This window comes from Carassius auratus, chromosome 34 (genome assembly GCF_003368295.1).
Source record: "Carassius auratus strain Wakin chromosome 34, ASM336829v1, whole genome shotgun sequence".
Classification (NCBI taxonomy): Eukaryota; Metazoa; Chordata; class Actinopteri; order Cypriniformes; family Cyprinidae; genus Carassius; species Carassius auratus.
Window position 1 is genome coordinate 199,916 of NC_039276.1, and position 22,605 is coordinate 222,520.

Genomic DNA, 22,605 nt, shown 5'->3' on the forward strand with positions numbered 1-22,605 from the left:
TATTTATCTCACATAGAGTTCTTGAGACCAACTTACTAGAAATGTCTGAGTGAAAAAAAAAAAAAAAACATTTTCCATTTTATTTACAGTGTTCTACGTAGATTTCATATTTTAAATGCCAGGTGTGGCTGTTATTGAGAGAAATCAGTTTTGGATCAGCTGATCAGATTGTATCAGGAATGGTGCACTGCATGTCTTCTTCCAGCAGGTTTCAGGCCAGGCATATTTTTGGGCTCCGTCTCGCCCATGTTGTTACTTTTCACTCTTTTTTCCCGGAAGCGGAAGCATTGTACTTGAAGTTTTGGAATAGTTTTGTCTGACGATTCAACGCACTAGATACTTTCTAACTATCAGCGCGCGATCATCATCATGTCCTGTTGAGATGGTAAGATGCGTTTTTCTGCTATTTTAGGGATGGTACAGTTGCTGTGTCTAGTGTTTGTTTTTAATCTTGCGCGTTATAATACATTAGCCTCTGGACTGAGGTTGTTTTACGCGCAGATGCTCACTGAAATACAGTTATTTAAGTGCTCGGGCTAGTTTACTGCGTGCGTACTGTGGCGTTTCACAACCTGCACGCTCATTTCTAAAGTTTATTTACAGAGTCTAATGGAGTTGTTATTGCATGCGCGTGTGAATGAAACCGTTTAATAGTATTCATATTTTGGAAAAGCAAAGTGAAAAAAAAACTTTTAACTTTAAGAACCGGGCTTTTAGGCTCGGGAAAACAGTTGTGCAACTAATCGGATGACGTTACAGTGAAGGTTTTTTTTTCTCTTTTTTTTTCTCTTTTTTTCTCTCTTTTTCTTTGGTTGACACTGATCATGGTTAGATAGTGGGTCATATCAGTGTCACCTGGTTCACCCTCCTGCTTAGGTCTGGAAAGCGACCAAATGAATCCTCATTAGATACTCTTTCATGAAAATATAACACGGCTCAACTGTTTTTAACATTGATGATAAGAAATGTTTCTCTAGCAGGATCTCCGCATATTAGGATTATTTCTGAAGGATCACATGACACTGAAGACTTGAGTGGTGATGCAAATTCAGATTTGTCATCACAGGAATAAATTACATTTTAAAATATATTAAAACAGAAAACTGTTATTTTAAATTGTATTGATAGTTCACAATATTACAATATTTACTGTATATATCTGTATATCTACTAACCATTAAAGGACCACTGATGCTTCACTGACAGCAATATGAGAACCACTTTTCTCAAGCTTTAGTACTCTTAACCATTGTCAGGTTTTTCTAATTAAATCTAATGACTCTTAAGTCTCCTTAAAAGTTCACTGCTCTGACTTCTCCACAGTTTTATTTGAATATTGAAAGTAGGGCAGCTCTGTTCTATGCAAACATAAAGGCAGGAGTGCTGTCTTCTGGGTTTCTTCAGATAACATTAGTCAGGTGTAAACACAGCTGACATATGAGTGTGTGTAAAAGAGACTGTGTTTGAGCAAATGAGAGAGACTGGTATGTATTTACAGAGATAACACGGGTGAATCCATGTTGTCGCATGATTTACTGCATTCCTGCCTCATGGAGAGACCGTGTCAACATGTTCATAAAGTAAAAGTGCATCCAAAAAAATTACTCCGAACTGTAGATTTACAAATATAGGAAATGACAGCAGTCATTGACTGCAAGAGCTCTGAAAACTAATTTGCGATTTTCTCGCTGCATTGCAATCAGTAAAATTTCCATTTGCGTGATCTCCTCAACAAGAGAAATCAGCATTAGTGGTTGGAAAAGAAAGCCGTGTTCTTGTGTTAACAGGTCTCGAGTTGCTTTTTGTGGAAAATGTGTCACGCTAACTAAACAAAAGGTGTGGCTCTGTTTCTTTAGCAAAGTACTGTTATTTACAATGGGAAGTTGGATTATATTAAAGTGAACCATTTCCATTGTTGCCTTTGAAACAGTCACTGCGACTACATATTGCATTTCCGTCCCAAGTCAAGATGGCATCTATATTAGTTTGGCTCAATGCCTGCTGTTTCAAATCCAAGGAACAATTTTCTAAGCCATCAGCTGTAATATTTCCATTATTAGACATGCAAAACTGTTATGTGCTGACAGCTGATGCTGTGTAATTGGTACATAATGAAGAAGTCAAGTCATTAACATTAAATGACAACACAGACTGAAGCAGGTTCGAAAGTTTTCTGATGTGTTCTGATTGCATTTTTGACTTATGCTTTGCTTCATGGAAACATTTTACAAATAGCTTAATGCAGGAGAAGAATGCGTTGTTTTTTTCTGCCCTATGCATTAAAAACAAACCAGAAAAGGTCCTGTGGGGCTGATATGAATGCTATCAGGGCTTTGTCCACAGGAAATGAATTCAGCTAGGGACCTGAAACAGACCTCAAGAGAAAGGCTTCAAAGAGACATGAGGAAAATGACACTGTTGTGTTGTACAGTTTACATTACTCGCTCAATAATGTTTAGCAGGATGAAGGTTTAGTAAATTTTAAGTTTTTTTTTTTTAATGGCCAGTATGTTATCAGTAATGATTTCCTAGTTGCGAATGCTAGTCAAATGTAAAAAGAGTGATATTGTCATTGTAGAATGCAACAAATTTATACAACCATGAGTTTGCCGATATTTTTGGTTAATTTTGCTATTCATATTTAAATCTATATAGACAATTCAATAATTTCGGGGCAGACTCGATGCACGCCTAACCTGATTTTACCAAGTGAGACATGTTCCTGGGACAACATCGTTGTTGACCCTGGAACAACATTGTGATTAACCAATCAGATTTGAAGAACCAGTTTATAGATTTTGTGAAGTTTATGCTTAAAATCAGTGTTTGGTGCTTGTACATCAGTGTCATTCATCTATCATTTCCTCTGATTTTAGGGATTACTCATGGTTAAGGTTAGGTTTAGGTGTAGGGATATGGTTAAGAATATATTTTTGGAGTAAAATGTTGTTCCAGGGTCAACAAAATATGTTGACCTAGGAACACATCGGACTTGGCAAAATCAGGACGTGCCTCGATGCACTGCTCAAAAGTGATAGTAAATACATTTGTAATGTTACAGAAGACTATGATTTCAGCTACATTATATTCCTTTTTGAACTCTCTATTCATAAAAGATCCTGAAAAAAATGTATCATAGTTTCTACAAAAATATTAGGCCATTCAAGTTTTCAACATTTAATATTAATTATATCACAAATATTTCTTAAGCACTAAATCAACATATTAGTATGATTTCTGAAGGATTTCTGTGACACTGAAGACTGGAGTAATGATGCAGAACTTACACACACATACATACAACTAAGGAAAATCCCAACTTCAGTATCTCAGAAAATTAGAAAGAAAGGATTTTTAGAAATCTTGGCCAACTGAAAAGTGTTGTTTAGACAGAATTTAATTCATGTAAACTTTCCCATTAATGTGAATAAGAAACACCAAAGAGTTACTTTTATTTTAAAAGTGCCAAGTTATATAGTTTATTAGCCTAACTTTAGACCGCCAAACAACTTAATATTCACAATTGTGTTTATCTGCAGTTTCCAGTTACGTTAAAAATGACTCATCGAATCAGAATTTAAAGTTTTTTAATGATTTTTAAGTTTGTAATTTGATTTTTGAAATTCATGTGAAAGAGCTGCCATTAATAATTCACTAATTGTAGCTACTTCAGGCAGTGCTGTATAGGCAGTTCTGCATTGTGAATTAAACAGGGCATCTAAGAGTAGCTGGAATGAAAATAAGTGTGCTACTAATCCATCTGGACCATGTGCTGACATGTTTACAGTGCTGTTGTGAAGAAGCGTGGCGGCCTGATGAATCTCGCATTGGTTTATCTCATCGACTCCCTCCTATTGCTTTCCATATTTCTTCCATAAACAGAATCCTTAGCCCAGGCCTAGTTCCTGGGATTCCAGCCAGCCCTCCTCTGGGTCCCATGTCAGTGCTATTCATCAAAAGGGTGTGTGTGTGTGTGTGTGTTTGTAATGTTATAAAAAAAATATTATTACACACTTAAGCTTTACTCTGTGTGATGCTGAGAGTTGAAGATCTCAGCTAAAAATCATGAAATTGGAGCCTCACCTGTTCCTGACTGAATCCCAGTGTCTATTGTGCTAGCATGCTAACGGTAACACCCTGGGCGCTCCATATGTTTGTTTCACATCGGGCAAATTGAAACCCTGGGAACTGCTGACCTTGTTCAGGCTAATGATTAAATGGTTTTATCATAATGATAGTACATACAGTAGTGTGTCTCTGTGGCTGGACCTTTAACAAACAGGCAGACGATGAGGAGGCCCAGGACTGTATAATGAGTTATTTTGCATTTTGCTGTTCATTTCTGCCTCAAGTCTTTATTTTGGAAAATTATAGTGCTACAGATTTATTAAAAAAAAAAAAAATCCTTTTTGATGAATTAATCAAAACCAGTCAGTTATTGGTTTGAATCATTCTAATGAATCACTGAATCACAAAGCGGTTCCTGACTTGTTGCAATTAGTTACTTGCATCATGTCCAAGCCAAAATAATCCAAGAACTATTAAGGTATTATGCATACTAAAGTATTATGACCCTTAAGTTATAGTAGTTAATGACTGCTTGTTCACAAAGTGTAGCTTAATTAAATACTTAATTAAAATCTTTAAACATTACCAGAAAATTACCATTACCATTTTTATTTGTTTTGTTTTGTTTAGTCTTTTAAAGCAATTAAGTATTTTTGTAAGAAGTATCTTACTAATAGACATCAAGGCTGCATTTTTTTGTACAATTTATTAGGGCTGGGCGCTATATCTATTGATATGATCATGCACATCTAGTCAGTAAATCTGGTCCCATGATTAGCGCTAAATCGTCATCACCTGCTTTTAAATGGTGCGCCACTTAATAGGCAGAGCCGTAGATCACTGACAAGCTACACTATCACTACACTACAATATCGTGTTCATTATCGAAGGCAATACATCTGCGATAATGAACGCGATATTGCGTAGCTTGTCAGTGATCTACAACTCTGTCTATTAAGTGCCGCTCCATTTTAAAGCAGGTGATGGTGATTTAGCGCTTTTTTTGTTTTTACATTTAAAAAAAAAAAGTGTATAAAAAAAACTAGGTTTTTCTAAAGTAACACTGTCCAACAGCGACAACAGCAGGTAAAGTTACAGTGGAGGCTTACCTCATTGACTATTAACAGAGACCCCATAGCGTGCTGTGACTACTGGGGGGTCATTGAGAATGGCGAAAATTTACGTGAGAGAAGGCAATGCCTCCATCGCAATATGATTGGATATGTTTGGCTGTGATTGGTTCATGCGATAAATCCTGCCTCTTGTGTTCATGCGAGATCCGCGTTCGCGAATAAACAATATAATCAATGGAATTAATGGGACTAATTATAAAAGTAAGTAAATAACTCAATATAACCACTTTGTCACACACTTTGAGGTACGTTGTTTATGTCTAAGATAATCTAACTTCACTGCATTACAAGTAGGGCTGTGCGATTAATCGAAATCGAAATAAAATTGCGATTCAAGTGCATGATTTCTAAAGCGCTTTATAGCATGATTTTCTGCAGCCCTGACTTCCGGCAGTATGTTATCTGAACCAATCAGGATGCAGCGCACCTAAGTGTAGCACGAGAACAGAGCAGATTGGGCATATGCCTAACTCCAGGTTCACACACAGTGACACACTCCTGTGATGCGTAGCCTTTTTTTTTCGAGCCCATGTTAACAGATCAGATCGTTCACACTGCACGCGGTAAAAGATGAGAACAGAAAAGGTTATAAATAGAAAGTTGCTAAAAGATTTAATATCTTGCGCATGAGCACAGAGAGAGTTGTGAGTGCACAGGACACGGGTTGAGCGAGAGGAGACATGTTGTAAGGCAGCGTGTATCTGAGGCTTATACAGTCTATGATCTGAGCACGCGCATCTGGTTTTGTTAACAGAGCAAAGAAAATCTGCGTGTGAGCGGTTAGATTCGCGCTCGTGCATTATTTTAACGTGCTTTCGCGTTACAATAATGCACTCTCGTTGCTGCTTCTGAACCGTGTACACATAAATTACTGTATACTCACTGCAGACGGAGTACGTGTGAACCTTGGGCAATAAATATATTGGGCAAAACATATAACACCCGAGGCACCGCTACAGTGAGCTCTATGACCAATGCATACAAAAAAAAAAAAAAACATCCCTGAACACGGGTATTATTTTCTTTTTTTATTATACTTTTTTGCCTTATGTCTAGATTTTGTTTGACATCTTTACTTAGTGATTATTTTGACTTAAGTCTGTTCTAGAGACATGTTACAACTTTTTGATAAAGCTCTCATTGGTTTTCTTTTGGAAATATGTTTCAAATTTATACTGAATGCATGTATGACTGTAAAGCATGTCTGTGTGTGTCAAAATCGTGATTAGAATCGAAATCGCAATCGCAGAATTGATCAAAAATCGTGATAGGTTTTTTTTTTTTTTTTTGTCCATATCGCACAGCCCTAATGACAAGCTATGTGTTGATTCTTTAATTAGTTTACATCATCAGCCCTCCAAACGCAGGTCACGTCCCAGTCCCACACATCCCCGTCTCACTTCTTGAGTGGTAGAGTAGCTGTGACAGAATATCCTGTTGCTTTTGGTTTGTTTGACATTGTGCATTACCCTGGCACCTCCTTCTCTGTCTTATCCTTGCTCACTTCCAAGCTCCAGGACACAGTGTCTGGAATACAAAGTGTGCCATAAAACATTTGGATTAAAAGAAAACATTAATCAGTGTTCAGCAAGGCAGGGGACACCGATCAGTGTTACTATCTGCCTCGTGTTATTAGAAACATATTCAGCATTAAACTAACATGGAAAATGAGAAGGGCCAGATGGAATCTGTGTACTTAAATTTTATGAACTGATTTAAGGGAAATAGTTATGATAGCAATCTTAAAAATCAGTGGTCTTTTGATCTGACGTCTGTTGCTTAGAAACTAGGCAAATTAGGCAGATGTGTAATATATTAGAATCTTGTTGATGAAAATGTACAAAACTACGCAAGGTAAAATAAATGTTTATAAACTGTTAGATTTGTTTACCTGTGTATCATAAACCTTTATATGGTACTAATTTGTTTGGTTGCCAAAAGTATAATGGAACTTTAAAAAAACAGTTTTGGATTTCTGCAATAACACATGCGATAATTGTTAATGATGTACATTTTCTTTTTTCTGTTAACGCTGTGGGTGGGTGGGTGGGTGCGTGCGTGTGATTTAAAAAACTTTTTTTTTTTTTTTTTACTTTCAGCTGCTTTGGCTCTTGATGGCACACTGAGTTTAATAGTGTCTAAATGTATTGTCACAATCCTTCTTCTCACTCACAGTCAGAAGACAAGTGGGAAAAGATTCAAATTACCCAACGTGTCATTACTATAAGCACTGTCACATCCTCAGTGGAGATTGATTTTTATTTTTATTTAGTCCTCTGATGAACACTTTTCTGGTTGTGTAACAAAGAGATCTCTGGAAGCATTCAGGTTTTTACATTTTTCCTGTCTGTGGTGCATAGGTGACACATAAGTTTTGATGCTCATATCAACTTGTCACATGGCATGCAAAAGACCAGAAATATTGTCAATGCAATTACTGAAACGTCCTCAATGCAATGTTGTGCTCTTATCCTAGAAATTAAGTTTGGTGATCAGCAACTACCTCATCATACACATCATGTGTCACAATTTAGTATATTGCGATGCATCACAGTAACATAATTGGATTGCAATTGACACTGGGCCAAATGCATGGGAGAGAGAGTGAATCTGTGGTATCACTTTCAATCTCTCTCACCCGCTTCACTTTTGGCCAGTAGTGATGGATCTTGTAGAAGCCTGTGATGGGCCATTTTCGTGCCATTAATGGATCTATAGAAAATGCTATGCCTGAATGCAAAAATAAATAAATAAATAATCATAAAAGATCCTGAAGTGTTGATGCATTATTGTAAAAATATTTGTCTGCATATTGATGAACAGTGCAGTAAATTCAAATTTTTGCAGTTTGAGCAAAATATGCCTTACACTTGTGTCTCTTAGCTCCCATTTGTTCTTGTTTGTGTTCCTCTGTGAGATATCTGATGGTTCACTGCATGCAGACATTGATCTTCTGTTGTTCTTTGTGGAGATACAGAACATTATTGCTTAAGAAATGCTGAGCTGAAGCAATATAGGATTGTTTTGTTTTTGGTATACCACAGGGCTCTATATTTGGCCATAAAATTTGTCAGCAGCAGCAATTTTCACCCCTGTGGGACTTATGGGAGGGTTACAGAATAACCTTTTCTTTCATGGATGCTTTGGTCTCTAAAACAATATCACAATGAAGGACTTTATCAGAATGTTATTTCACAGAGGCTAGACCTTGGGCTTGTGTTTAGAGCCAATACCAAAGGTCACTGAAGTTGGCAGTTCACCAAGGCACTGGTGCAAAACTGGATATTGTGTTTCTAACTTGGGAAGAAAACATTGCAGGTGTGCTTCCAAAAGAGCAGCTTGTTGGGTAAAGCTTATCTTTTTCTGTTTTAAACCTCATGACATCACAACATGGTTGCAAGATAACATTACTTTCAGGTCACTGGCCAGACTTTCTTAAAATCAGTTGTTTTTCCCTCACTAGGACATTGTTTTAGCTGTAGATGTCTAAAAATGATTAAAGAAAGTGAAAGTCGTGACATTTGCCAAGTATGGTAAGCCATACCCGGAATTGGTGCTCTGCATTTAACCCATCCAAGTACACAAACACAGCAGTGAGAAGTGATAACACTGTGAACACACACCCGGAGCAGTGGGCAGCTATAGATCCAGCGCCCAGGGAAAGCTCCTCTTAAATGTCAATAGAGCTTGTACTTAAATTTATAACTTTACAAAATTGTAAAAGCAATTATATTTCATTATTTTTAAGCCTTTTGACCATGTATAATGAAATATATTGATTCATTTTAGGCATTTTCTCTGTCTGGAAGCTTAATTTCAACCAACCAGCCAACCATTTCAAACATCCATTATTCCCAATTGAGTCAAATTTTTTAAACAGGAAGTAAATACACGCTGTTAAAAATAACAGTGAAACAGTGAAAAAAATCTCAATGTGGTGCTCGTGCTGACTGACACAGCTGAAGTTTGATCGCGAAAACAGATCTCTTCCGTGTTGTATTGTGCTTGAATGGTCACATACACACACAGTAAAGTCATAATGCCCATCGTGTGGAGTATTCACGTAAACACAGTTGAGTGAAAACTGGATGCGTTTCAGTATATCGGACACAGTTGGGTGAAAACTGGATGCGTTTCAGTATATCGGATCCGTGCAGTCGGTCTTAAAGGAACAGCAGCCTTTTTTACCTCCTATTGCCTGTCATTATTAATTTTAATTATATTTGATTCATAAATTGAAGACTATGGATTGTTTTATTTGTACACTTTATTTAATTTCTGTAATATTCCTTACTACATGTTAAATAAACCTAGCCTGCTGTAGCTGAATACATTTAAAGTTTCATTTATATTTGTTTGTTCTGTTGTGCATGTTATTTGCTTCTTTTTTCAGTTTTAATTAAAAAAATAAAAATAAAGTAAAAATAGCTATATCAAGGTACATATTATCATGAAATAAAATTGATCATACCTTGAAATAAGATTTTGTTCATATCGCCCACCCCTACACTGTCGTTTTAAAACATAATAAAATATTATGACATTTCGATATCCTGAGTATAAAAAATATATATGTTTAATTTTAGATTGCCAGTGAAGTCATCGTTCATATAAAACAATTGTCCAGTCCATTTGAGAATCAGCCTTTTTGAACCGGATACGGTCTTAATCAAGAGGTCTCTGTGTAAGCATAATGCATTAATTGTGGGTTGTTTCATACCATGTGCTTTGATGTGCTGTTGTTTGTACGGTGTTTGACTTGGAGCCCTGGTCCTGTTTTTGTTTGGAGCCTTGGGACGTGGGGACGGACACATGGAGCAACCGGTCAAATCTGGAATGAGATGTGGGACGTCCGTCCTCAGTTCAACAGAACAAGGTCAAAGCAAGAGCTTGTGTGGGGTGCAAGCAGTGTTTTAAAAATAGTCAAAGTTTTTCAAGGGATTTTCAGCTGAACAAGCTTTTGTTGACCGGTTTGAGAATGATGATAGCTTCAGTGTGTTTATTCAATTGAATCGAGGGGGTCACTGCTTCCTCACAGCTCTGACATCCAGCGGTTTGTCACAGGTTTTATTGGTTTACAAGGTTTGAAGTGGTTAATCTGCTTTAATGGCACAGGATCAGGGTTTTATAACATTTCTCCCCTGCTTTAAGTCTGAATAAAAAGTGGACTGAGAGAGCATTTCAACCAAAAGTGACTAAAATGTCCACTTTTACTATAAATACATGAGGAACTAATTAAAATTAATACTACATTTTAAGGGGTCTGTGTTTGGGTCTTTTACTTAAGTGTGAAAATGTGGAGTTTGATAAGTGGAGTAAATGATTGGAGAAGTATGGCATATGTCACCGAAGAGATGGTCCATTTATGACATTGTGATTTGAATTAAACAAATGAAATTTATGCATGGATGAATTGTTCACAATAAGATCGATAATATGCTTTTACAAAAAAGTTAGGGTAAATTTTCATTTTTGGAAATAACTTTTAGGAAGTTATAATAAACATCCAAATGTATGCAAATATCTTATGTAACACAAGGTTCATAAGAAAAACCACACCTGAATTACTGGGAATATTGCAACATTCTGCTTACAGTTTGCTGTGTGTGGGATTTACTGCAAAGGTTCCCCCTAGTTAGCATTTTGCATTTGTTCTGTGATTGTTGGATGCGCGGCATGCTTGAATTTGCTTAGTAGCGCTTATTTATGTAAAGTCACTGCTTTTCTCATCCTTCTTCCCTGAGTCTCTATTCATTTAAAGCAGAGTATGTAACTCAGTCTGCACTGTTTACAAATCGCAGGTCAAAAATGGAGTGGAGAGCACGAGTTCTCCTGTGTTTATAGAATTAAACAACTACTCTGTTTGTGAAAGGGAATGGAGCGTATTGCTCTCATATTTGACTGCTGTTACATGGCTTATTGACAGACTTTTGTGTTGTCTCTTTATTGAATCTGTCAACATGCTAATTATGTTATAATTTTTTTAGAGTGGCCTTTTATCAAACTGTTATTATGTCTCGTATTTGCAAATTGTTTTGTAAGTCTGAAATGAATATTTCCCTTGAACTACATAAACGGTGTGAGTGGACACAGTGATTTAGTCAGGATTGCTATGTATGGCTAATCAACATTTGCTGATGAGATTTGTAAATTACGCTTCACATGATGTTACATGAGTGAGCCTATTTGTGTGCTAGTTTAAATAATCATTATGTGTGTTGCAAGTGAACAATTTGTTCGCTTGTTCTTTGAAATGGGAACCTACAATCTGGTATACTGTACAGTGTTTGCTTCCTTTTAACTTTCTCCAAGTAGACTTGAACATCAATTCTGTTTTAGGAGTCCAAAAATAACACCCCTCTGATGGGATTTTAGCATGTGAACAGATAAACAGCTGAAACTGAGACTTTGTTTGCATTATTAGACTTATCAAAACATACTAGATGATTTAACTATATTAGGACATGCCTCTATGAAATACTTGATTGTGATTGGTTGTTTCCAGCATTTTTCAGACAAATATAGTTGTAGAATGACTGTTAAATCATTTTATTGAATGTTAATATAACATTCAAGTGATTTCCAAATGTAGCAATGCAAGTTTTGTTTCTTTTGTATTACAAATTTCATTTATTGAACAATGAAAATTCCACTCATAAGCACAATTTCATGTGCATTGTTTTTTTCTGTTTTATGTATGCATGTTTTAATTAGAAGGCAAATGTATGAAAAAAAAAAAATATTTTGAATTAATCTAAAAAATAATTAATTTTTTACTCACCATTTCAACCCAGTTAAATTATTTTTTTTTTTTGAGTTTGACATAAATAGTAAAATGTATATTCATTCTAAAAAATGGCCATAACATTCTAAGATTTTATTAATTTCCATAATTTTTTCCGGATATATAAAGCACTTTATATATATATATATATATATATATATATATATATATATATATATATATATATATATATATATATATATATATATATATATATATATATATATATATATATATATATATATATATATATATATATATATATATATATATATGTATGTGTTTTTTTTTTTTTAGTTTATTTTAATGCTTGTTTCATCTTATTTTAAGAACCACTATTGTAAATTGTTTCTGTAAGGTGTATTCATGCAGGCATATTCCCCAATGTTGACGTGTTTCCTCATAATCACCTTTGGTAATAAAATGTGGTGGTGTTCCTGGTGGTTTTCGTTTGTCACACTTCGATGATCAGTCTGAAAATAGACACATGCTATTAATAGCAGTGTGTGAATTGTGGGAGACCAGAACGCAGTTATAAATCCATCCTTTCTTTTTTTTTTTGTCAGGCTCATCTGTTCCTTCACAAAGTGCTAGATCCAAAACAGGAAATGACTCCACACCAGCTTGTAATCTTTCAACCAAACAGACATTTCCTGCTCAACTTGTTTTTTGACTTTTTCTTTTTTACCATTTATTCCAGTTAAGACCCCCGTCCCACCCCGCCCCCATCTCTCTCTCCCTCTTTCTTCGGTTTGCTGCTTATGGTCAGGGATTTTGGAATCTCTGTAGATTTTATTAGTTTCTCATGCTGCTTATGCTGTCCCTGCCTTCACATGGCCTTCATCTCTTATTTGATTTTCCAGTAGTTTCTGGAAGCAATGAACCCTCTATTTTCTGTTCTTGCTAAGCAAAATTTATTTCTGTTGGTCAGATCCTTTAACCAACTGAACAGAAACTTCTCATATACCAGATGGTTATGTTTATATATATATATATATATATATATATATATACAGAAATAAAAAATATATATTTATTAGAAAAAAAGGTTCTCTTTAGACTATTTATTCTGAATGTGTCAGGATGATTATGCAATTTAAAAAGCTGCATGTGTCATTTCCGCATCTATCATCTATTTGTGAACAAACACTTGCCACAGATAATAGCTATTTTAATGGAATAATTCATCAAAAAAAGAAAATGTACTCTCCCTCAGGTTAACCAAGATGTAGAAGAGTTCTTCATTGGAACATATTTTCAGAGTCTGTTTTGGATGGAGGCTGTGTACTGTATGCTATGCACGTTTCTAATGGAACACTGTCTGTTTAAGGTCATTTTGGGGGGTCTTGATTTTGAGTATTGGTGCGATTGGAGACAGTGCTGTTACATTTGTGTTTTCAGTTAACACCCTTAAACCTCATGTGCAGCTAGTGCATCAAAGTAATGTTCGCTCTTATAGTTTTGTTCTTGAAGTGCTCAAACGAGCATAAGATGTGTGCACAGTTTTGGTTAATGTGACTTTCGTTTAAAAAAGGAAGATTCTTGCTAATCTGCTTTATATGACACAAGACGGCACTCTTTTGGCCTGCTGCCGATCTCTTCAGAGAGAGGAGGGCCTGGCTATTGTCATGTCATTCAGGTCTGAGCCCATTCCTTTCCGCTTTTCTGCAGGTGAACCATCCCTCACTGTAGTATCCCGTCCGAGCCAAGGACATGGAGGAGTGCGAGACCCCCCCTGCCAGTGTCAAGAGGAAGGCTTGGGCTCAGAGCCGAGACTCTTGGCAGGCTTCTGAGTCTCAGGACCAGGGCGCAGAGGAGCCGCTGTCTGCCCAGCCTGTGGAAGATAAGACTTCGACAGCTTCAGAAACAGGTACGGTGCTTCTGTTAATGTCGTAACAGTTCAGATTTGTTGTTTCAGTGCTAATGGATATTACAGGCATAGTACTAGAGTTGAATTTGAAGACATTTCAACCAATCAGCTTTCACAGCCATGTCAATTTAAAATATTTAATGCAAGAACTAAAATATAGTAGTATATAGTATAAATGCTCTAATAAATTGACCCCTAGAAAAAATATGCAAATTCAGTGTGATATTTATATTTTCAGATGCAAAACCATACAGTTATCGTTTTTGTCACTTATATCTGAGAATCTCAACTCCATGCTGGGATTTTCAAGGTTTGAGGCTCTACGGGAAGGTGTACTAAACAGTAGTGTGCCAATGGACACAGCAGGGAGAGATTATAGAGGTTTGGCTGCTCGGCTTGGCATTTGATTCTTCATTCAAGTCATGATAAAACAATTAAGAGCAAATAAAGGTTTCTGGAAAGAGAAAGAATGGCAGACCACAGGGGTAGTTCAGAGGACCGATCTACGTTTGTTGTCGTTGTGTTAGATTTGTTGTTTACTCTTTGCTTGTTATTGCTTTTAGGGGAATTAATTTGTTTATTACCCGGAACAGTTGTATTTTTATTTTTTTTTCTCTCCTCAGGTCGTAAACCAAATCAAGTAGAGAACTGGCTCAGGACCTGCAGGTAAGTTACCTAACAAACTCGCTGCACATTAAATACGAATGCAAATGGTGTGAGAAAGATCTGCGTACATGCCACAGTATGACGGGAATTGGAAAGTAAACCATATGCTCCGATGCACCATAGAAAAGAATGCTGTCTTTGGCTTTGGTGTCTCTGACAAGCAGTAAATTTGAGAAAACTGTGTGAATAGTTCAGTGAGTTCAGATCGTGATCTTTCCTGAGTAAGGAAAGTCATTGCTTGTGAGGACTGACTGTTGTCCTTTGAGTTGCCGGTGTTTTTTTGGTGGCTTGTTTGGGTCTGTGGGGCCCATTAATGCAGAAGTTTTCCTCTGAGAGTTTTTAGCCTTTCTCTCCTTGTACTGCCAGGCGTGTTTTTTCTTTTTTTTTTTAATAGATGTATGACTGTTTAGCTCTGAAGTGTAGGAGGAAAAAGCCATTGATTTACATTTAGATATACGTCCCTCATGACCAACACAAACCTTCCTCCTGAAAAACAATACAGAGAATCCAGAATTGCTGGTCCGAGTCCCTGATGGCCATTTCATCTTGTGATCTAAAAGGAAACCTTACATGCTTGTTTGAATGTTGCTTGAAATTTGGCTTAACGTCATTTACTTTTTTATTCAGGGAACATGTGAAAACCATTTGTTGTTGATGATGTCATATTTAATTGCTGTCTGAATATTTGAGTTGAAAAGCTGGAATGAATCCAAAAATCATTTTTGAACACTGCCAACGGCAGTTCTCTTGTATTTATGCTACGGTAAATGTCTAAACAACTTGTTTGGAATTATTGTTATGTAAAAATATAAAAATGGAGCCAAATCACATTTGAAATGGGCCAAATTTTCTTGTACACTCCTATTCAAATGTTTGGAGTTGGTAAGATCTTGTTAATGTTTTTGAAAAAAAGAGTCTCATGCTCGCCATTTATGGATTTATTTGATAAAAAAAAAAAAAATACAGTGAAAACTATAATATTGTAAAATATTATTACAATTAAATTTACTTACAATATTTTTTTATTTTATTTTGATTATATGTTTTAATAATTTATTCCTGTATGAAAAAAGCTGAATTTTTATTATGTATTTCTCCGGTCTTTAGTGTCACATGATCCATAAGAAATCATTTAAATATGCTGATTTGGTGCTCCAGAAACATGTCTTATTATCATCATCAATTCAGATGAATAGAAAGCAAAAAAGAACAATATGTAATTTTTTATTATTTATAAAAGGAACATTATATAACATTATTGTCACTTCAAGTAAATTTAATGCATCCTTGCTGAATTAAAGTGAAAAAATAGCTGTTAATAAATTTAAATAAACATTTCGAGATGGCATGATGAGTAAATAATGACAGAATTTTATTCTTGGCTGATCTTTTCCTTGACAGTTGACTTAATCAAATGCTTCCAGTGTAAATTCCCCCCATGGAACCAAGATGTAGCGTGCTTGAGCATCAACGCCACACACTAGGTCAATAAAAATACCTCGTGCCTGTCCTATTCCCAATTCCTGCTCATTATCATTAAACACACACCAGACAGACATCCTCCTACAGCCTGACAGGAAATGTAATTGTCTCCACCGGCGAGAGTTTGCTGGATATCCGGAGCTAGAAAGACTTTTTTTAGTGGTGGCGGAGTTGTGAAACATGGCCAGCATCCCACAGAGCGCGAGCTATTCTTAGTCTCGTTTTACGTGGTGTGTTTTTTTTCTCACGCTGTTCGGATCTCCAGGTGTCTGGATGAAAGTGGAAGGGGCTTTCGAAGGCAGCGTTTTGTAAGTGTTGAGATGACATGTTGATGCCAAGGGAATCTCTCTTAGCCGTTGTGAATGAAGAAAATAACACTTCAAGAAAGGGAAGGATGTTTGTGTGCGCGTTTCTGTTCATGTGACATTTTTTAGGGAGAGATTTGGCAAGTAAAAAGAGGATATGACATGTTATTGATCTTTCAACAGGACTCCTCTTGGGGCTTCTTTGGACGAACAAAGCGGCAGCCCGTCCAGAGGTGAGTTCATTTTCTTCAGTCCAATTTGTGGGTTTATTTGCCGTTACAGAAGCTACATTTCCATGTTAGGAGTAGGTTTTACCGCAGAATGTTACTCTGCTGCATGCTGACTCTTCTCTACCACTCCTTGTGAACTTTGGAGCAAGATCTCTCACAGTTCACTACAGCGCATGCACATTCACTGGCACACACACATACACACATGCACGCTGCTTTGGGACCAATAGCAGACCCCCACACACTCCAGGCAAAGAAGTGCCTGATTAGATGAATGTTTCTTCAAAGTTATATTGTAAACAGGACAGAATCCGAGAGTAGGACAATGTGTTATGGATCAGGTCATTTATAACTGCATCGGCATTATTTCAGATGACTACTTAGGTAAGGTAATTGCACTTAAGAGTAAATATTTACCGTTACGCTTTCGGTGCGTGCAAGCTAAAGACACGTTCTGGCTCTGAAGTGCTACTTGGATGTGTTTAAGTGTTTTTATGTGCAAGAGAAGGGGAAATGATCACTTCTTCATTGCGATGGGTCAGCACAAAGTGTTTGCTCTCTGAAAGCTGATCTCTTTGCCTTTCAGGGCCATTAAAGAATGGCTGTAGCTTTGAAGATGACCTATCCCTGGGAGCCGAGGGTAAGTACTCTCCACTTTCTCCCTTAATCGTTTGTAATTGTTCTCAAGTGTGCTGCTTTGTGAGAATGTGACAAAGAATTTCAAGAATTCCACGTAGCTTCTTTGAGGTTAATGGACCGACTGACAAACAAGAATGACTGCTGGCATTATTTTGTTATGTCTGTTTTTTTTTTTTTTTTTTTTGTTTTTATATATATTATAGTAGTAGTATTATAGTAGTATGCCACTTGTCAAATTTCTTGCTGTTTAGTGTTTACTTTCTCATTGGTTTATGTGCTGCTTTGAGTTTGCACAAGGACAGATGGTGACATGCAAACTCTTGCATGTGATACTCGGGTTAAAAGACTGGTTTTGGCACATCAGATAACTTATCTCTGGTTTCATGGTGTGCTTCCTATGGCCCATGTGTTAGCGGCAGGGGAACGTTTCAATAATAATAGTGACTTTGCATCTTACTTTTTATTCATAATGTCATAAGGGTCTCAATGTCAAAAGTTTTGCAGGAGTCTGATATTAGCTGGCAATTATTTGCAGTCAGGAATTATAATATAGAGAGTGGATTCTTGCATAATTCAGGAGCCAAAATTGAACATTTTCCAGTCGTTAATATTTTATGTATTTTATGTACAAAATTTTTGTTTAAAAACTAAATGAGCTTCCTATGTTATATATTTATATTACAATTAGAAATTCTTAACCATGTCGGAACACGTTTGACCCCCAAAGCCTGGTTTGTTTGACTAGTGTGCTCGCTCTGTTCAGCAGTCCCTGGCTCGGTTGGTAGAGACGGACCAGAGCGTGGTTCAGTTAAACATAGATCAGTGAGTGTGAGCACTAACCACGCCAGAGCGCAGATCTTCTGATACGTGCTGCATGATTGCCTGAATATTTCTGAGCTGCAAAAGCGATAGATCTGTAAATGAATATATCGTGATAGGGACATGTTACCGCCTCACATATGACTCAAAATAAAAAGCCACAAAATGATTCACTCCACTGTGTTGAGCAAGAGCTTCTCTGCTGTCTTCACGTGCTATCAGAAACTTCCTATTTCCAACTTATAAAGTCATGATTATGAGCTTGTTGCATTCTTTTTTGTTAAAAATAACATTGAACAGTTGTTAGTGAATGTTGATGCTCAGCCTAAATAATTTGATCGGGAGCATCCACTCCTGTGACTCATGATTTGTCTGTATGTGTATTCAGAGCAAGTGAGCAACGGACTTTCATAATAATTAAAAACTGTGTTAACATGCGATAAAATAATGGTCGGCATTTATCAGTTAATGTGTTAACTCGATAACAATGCGTTAAATTGCCCAGCCCTAATTAAAATATAGCAGTGTAAATTTTATGTTTGTGTGTATGTGAGAGAGATACAGAGAGAGAATAAATTAAGTTTAATTTAAGTTTTATTTAATCTAAAATAATTTTTCAGAAATATTAAATATATATTTAAAAAAAATATCAATTAAATCTATTTAGAATGTGCAGTTAATAACATTTTAAAGAAGATTATTAATATTGTTAAAAGTGCTTGTGTTATTTTCTTGTATAATTGGACCTTTACAATACTGCATTTTCTTGGTAAATGATGATATATGTGTGGGTGTATTTTTACACTTCTAGAACGACTAGTTAAAACAGCACAACAAACCAAGGGAAAAGCTCTTTACAGTGTCTCTGCAAGCTATTGTGCCATTGCAGTGAATCAGACTTCACCCTTCAGTGTGTCTGTATGCGATGAAAAACGAGTCCAGACTAGTTCCACTCTTATTGACAAGAGCACAGAAATCAGGCAGGACCAGTCGTAGGAATTTCATTGGAAATTTGTTGAGCATTTTCACCTGAGGCTGATGGATGAGTGCATGTAAGCCAGGACGCTTCAGGCCAGAAATCTCTGGCTAATGTCCTCCACGTCTCTGTGTTCAATCATGTCCTCCTAAGTGAACTAAAACCTGGTGTCTAATGTGATTTGTAACACAAATCGTTTGGGAGCTTAGGATGTGTGTGTGCGTATAATTCTGTCATTGTGCACTAAGTGCCGAGGAAAATGTTGTGGATCATCTTCTGGAGTAGATGGTTCTGCACTGAATAAATCACCTTTGGTTATTAACATCACCAAACAATGAATAAGGCTCTTAAGTGAAGAATTTCTAGCAACTTCAACTGTGCAAAAATGGCAGCCAGGGCTTTTGGTAAATGCTCTTGTTGTGTCAAAGGCGGACATGTGAGTTCAAGGGATTTTGGTATCAAATTAGGTAGGAATTCAGCACAGTTAAGTTTGTATTCCTTTTTCTCTCTACCATCTCTACAGCCAATCACCTCCAGAACACCAGCACAAAAACAGAGGCCAATGGGTAAGCAGGACCTCCAAAATGTTCCCATCTCTTTCTGTTTTGCTCTGGTCACAGACAGGTCACTGTCTTCTTTTCACAGCTATGAAGTGGCAGCCAAGGCCAAAAGGAGCCAGTTCAAGCAGAAGGGCAGAAGCATGAACTCCACGGGCTCTGGAAAAAGCAGCACCACCGTATCCAGGTACTTTACAAGAATGATGTACTCCGGTCATTAACACATGCAAAATGTCAGGGCTTGTGAAACCGCAACAACTCAGCCAATGATTGGACAAGGAGTATGAATATTATACATTTTCTATAATCATTTAACGTATGCAGGTTTTTTTATATATATATTTTAGGATTTAATATACAAGATTTATTTATTTTTATATATATATATATATATATATATATATATATATATATATATATATATATATATATATATATATATATATATATATATATATATATATATATATATATATATATATATTATATTATATTTTCCAATATATGTTGCATGGCAACCAATTTCCTAGACAACTGTGCTATTTTCATATATCATCATCAAAATAAATAAGCCAGTGCCAGTGGCTTTCATTGTAAGCAGAGGTACAATATTATGAATAAAATGTATATCATTATGTAAAACATTATTATCATGCTGCTCATTATACTACATGCTAGATATTTGCATTGGCATATAAAAACAAGTTTTGGGCAATGATTACTTGCATCCAAAATTAAAGTTTTTGGTTACAAAGACGTTTATTTTGTATGTGATTAACTGCAATTTAATTGTTGCCCAAAACTAATGAAAACCAATTTCGGTTAGCTAGATAATACAAATAAGGATTAAATTGTATAAAATAATAATAATAATACAAATAATAAAATACCATGTGGCATCTGCAAACAAAAGTTCTCAGAACTTACTATAGCCCCTTTCACACTGCACGTCGGACCCGTAATATTTCCGGAACATTGCCGGGTTGCCTTCTGTGTGAAAGCAACCACGTCCCGGGATTGATTACCGCAATGAACCCGGGTCGGGGACCTAGTAACATTGCGGGGTCCGACCCGGAACGAGTGCTGTGTGAACAAAAGCCAGATCTAATTCCGTGTCGAAGTGATGACGCGCATTATCACGCCACTCATTTACCGGCTGTTTTGAAGGAAGATCAACGTTCGCTATGAAAACATATGTGCAAACTGTAATGAAGCAGAGATCAGTTAGTTCCTCACTTTCCGCACTGACGCCGAGATCGTTTGCTTGCTTCAGTGAAAGTATAACGTGCCAAATGTTTTCGACTCGTACATTACACGTCACACGCTGATGTCACCTGTCGTTACGGGATCTTCAAGGGTTGTGTGTTAAAGCACGCAAATATACCGGGTCATCACTGGCAGTGTGAAAGTGCAAAATCTAGCGACCTGGGAACAATTGCAGGAACACTTTACCGGTGTATTTGCCGGAATGGCATTGTGAAAGGGGCTTATGACTGTGAGCCATTTTCAAAATATCCTCTAACAATTTTTCTACTTTTTTTTGTGTGTGTGTGTTTCTTTTAAATAAATGCCTTTTTTTATTAATTGTTTGCAGTCTAAGCAAATAACAAATTTGTAAGTATGGCTCAACTATACTCTTCGCAGCCTTCGTTTTGTCTTATTGATGGTGAAAATTTATTTTTGATACTACTAATGATGCAGAAAATTGCAAATTTTTCCCCTTTTAAAGGTTTCAATATATTAATATAAATATTAACAATTAATTTTTGTGAACCCTGATCTTAAAATTTTAAAATCTAATCCGTGTAAAATAAAAAAATATATAATTTCTAAGGGCACACAGTGGAGTTATTTGAAGGTCTTTGTATGCAGTGACTTTGGCAAACATCGATCGTCTGTTTGCATGTAGATGGAGGTGTGTGTCTTTCATGGATGTTGTTGTACTTGCAGCGTGTCAGAACTTCTGGACCTGTATGAGGAGGATCCAGAGGAGATCTTGTACAACCTCGGCTTTGGGCGTGAGGAGCCCGACATCGCCTCAAAAATCCCTTCTCGTTTTTTCAACTCGTCTTCTAGCGCCAAGGGCATCGACATCAAAGTTTACCTGGGAGCCCAGATTCAGCGCATGGAGCTGGAGAACCCAAACTACGCACTGACAAGTATGTAGACCGCGCTGTCAACACAATCCATGGCATCTGAGAGTACTTCAGCCCCCATGGTTCACACCTCCTAAATTATCATCTAAAATTATCGAAACTACAAGTCGCAACTGATTATAAGTCGCACCAGTCCAAAAATACGTCATGATGAGGAAAAAAACATATATAAGTCGCACTGGACTATAAGTCGCATTTATTTAGAACCAAGAACCAAGAGTAAACATTACCGTCTACAGCCGCGAGAGGGCGCTCTATGTCTTCAGTGTAGACTACAGGAGCAGTAAGCAGCATCTCTCGCAGTATAGAGTGCCCTCTCACGGCTGTAGACGGTAATGTTTTCTCTTGGTTCATTTCCCTTGGTTCATTTCTCTCAGTTCATGTCAAATTAATTTTGATAAATAAGTCGCACCTGACTGTAAGCCGCAGGACCAGCCAAACTATGAAAAAAAGTGTGACTTATAGTCCGGAAAGTATGGTAAGTCATTTTAATACATTTTGATAAAATAGTGTTGGATTTTTATTATCAAACATGAACATTTTTAATCAGCATATCCGCCAGAAACATTGCATCTTTAAATTCGTTATTGGTCATTAACATGGAGTCAGAGTGATCTTTGAGCAAGAAAGAACAACACTTTCAAAAGAAATTCTCACTAGACAGTCTTACACTACTGAATGCAAGTTTCTGATCATTGAGAAGACAGACAAAGACAACCAGACATGAGTTAAGAGAAGGTGCCTAAAGGAGAAGTGTGTTTGATTTTAAGAACACATTGCTGAACACTAAATCTATGTGTTAGTGCTCATTCTTCAATAACTGTATCTTCAAGCAAACGATGAGCTCCGAACCCGCAAACACTCGCTGATCAACAACGCTTTGCGTTCAGACTCCTTTCAATAGAATTAGAGCACAACGA

At 36.6% G+C, this 22,605-nt stretch overlaps 1 protein-coding gene across 3 annotated transcripts in view; it reads left to right on the forward strand.

Annotated features, from left to right (window-relative positions):
• The first annotated feature begins 257 nt into the window (after nt 1-257).
• The window catches only part of LOC113052872 (sperm-specific antigen 2 homolog), a 33,765-nt gene continuing 11,417 nt past the window's right edge, over nt 258-22,605 (forward strand). The window contains exons 1-8 of one of the 3 annotated variants that reach the window (XM_026217306.1): nt 258-385; nt 13,657-13,855; nt 14,479-14,521; nt 16,492-16,541; nt 17,125-17,178; nt 19,496-19,538; nt 19,618-19,716; nt 21,480-21,688. In XM_026217306.1, coding sequence (XP_026073091.1) covers nt 13,699-13,855; nt 14,479-14,521; nt 16,492-16,541; nt 17,125-17,178; nt 19,496-19,538; nt 19,618-19,716; nt 21,480-21,688 — 655 coding nt within the window. In that variant the 5' untranslated portion in view covers nt 258-385; nt 13,657-13,698. Of the gene's footprint in view, nt 386-13,656; nt 13,856-14,478; nt 14,522-15,864; nt 16,312-16,491; nt 16,542-16,614; nt 16,923-17,124; nt 17,179-19,495; nt 19,539-19,617; nt 19,717-21,479; nt 21,689-22,605 lie in introns of those variants that run through there. The other 2 variants (XM_026217307.1, XM_026217308.1) reach the window with 2 other exon arrangements.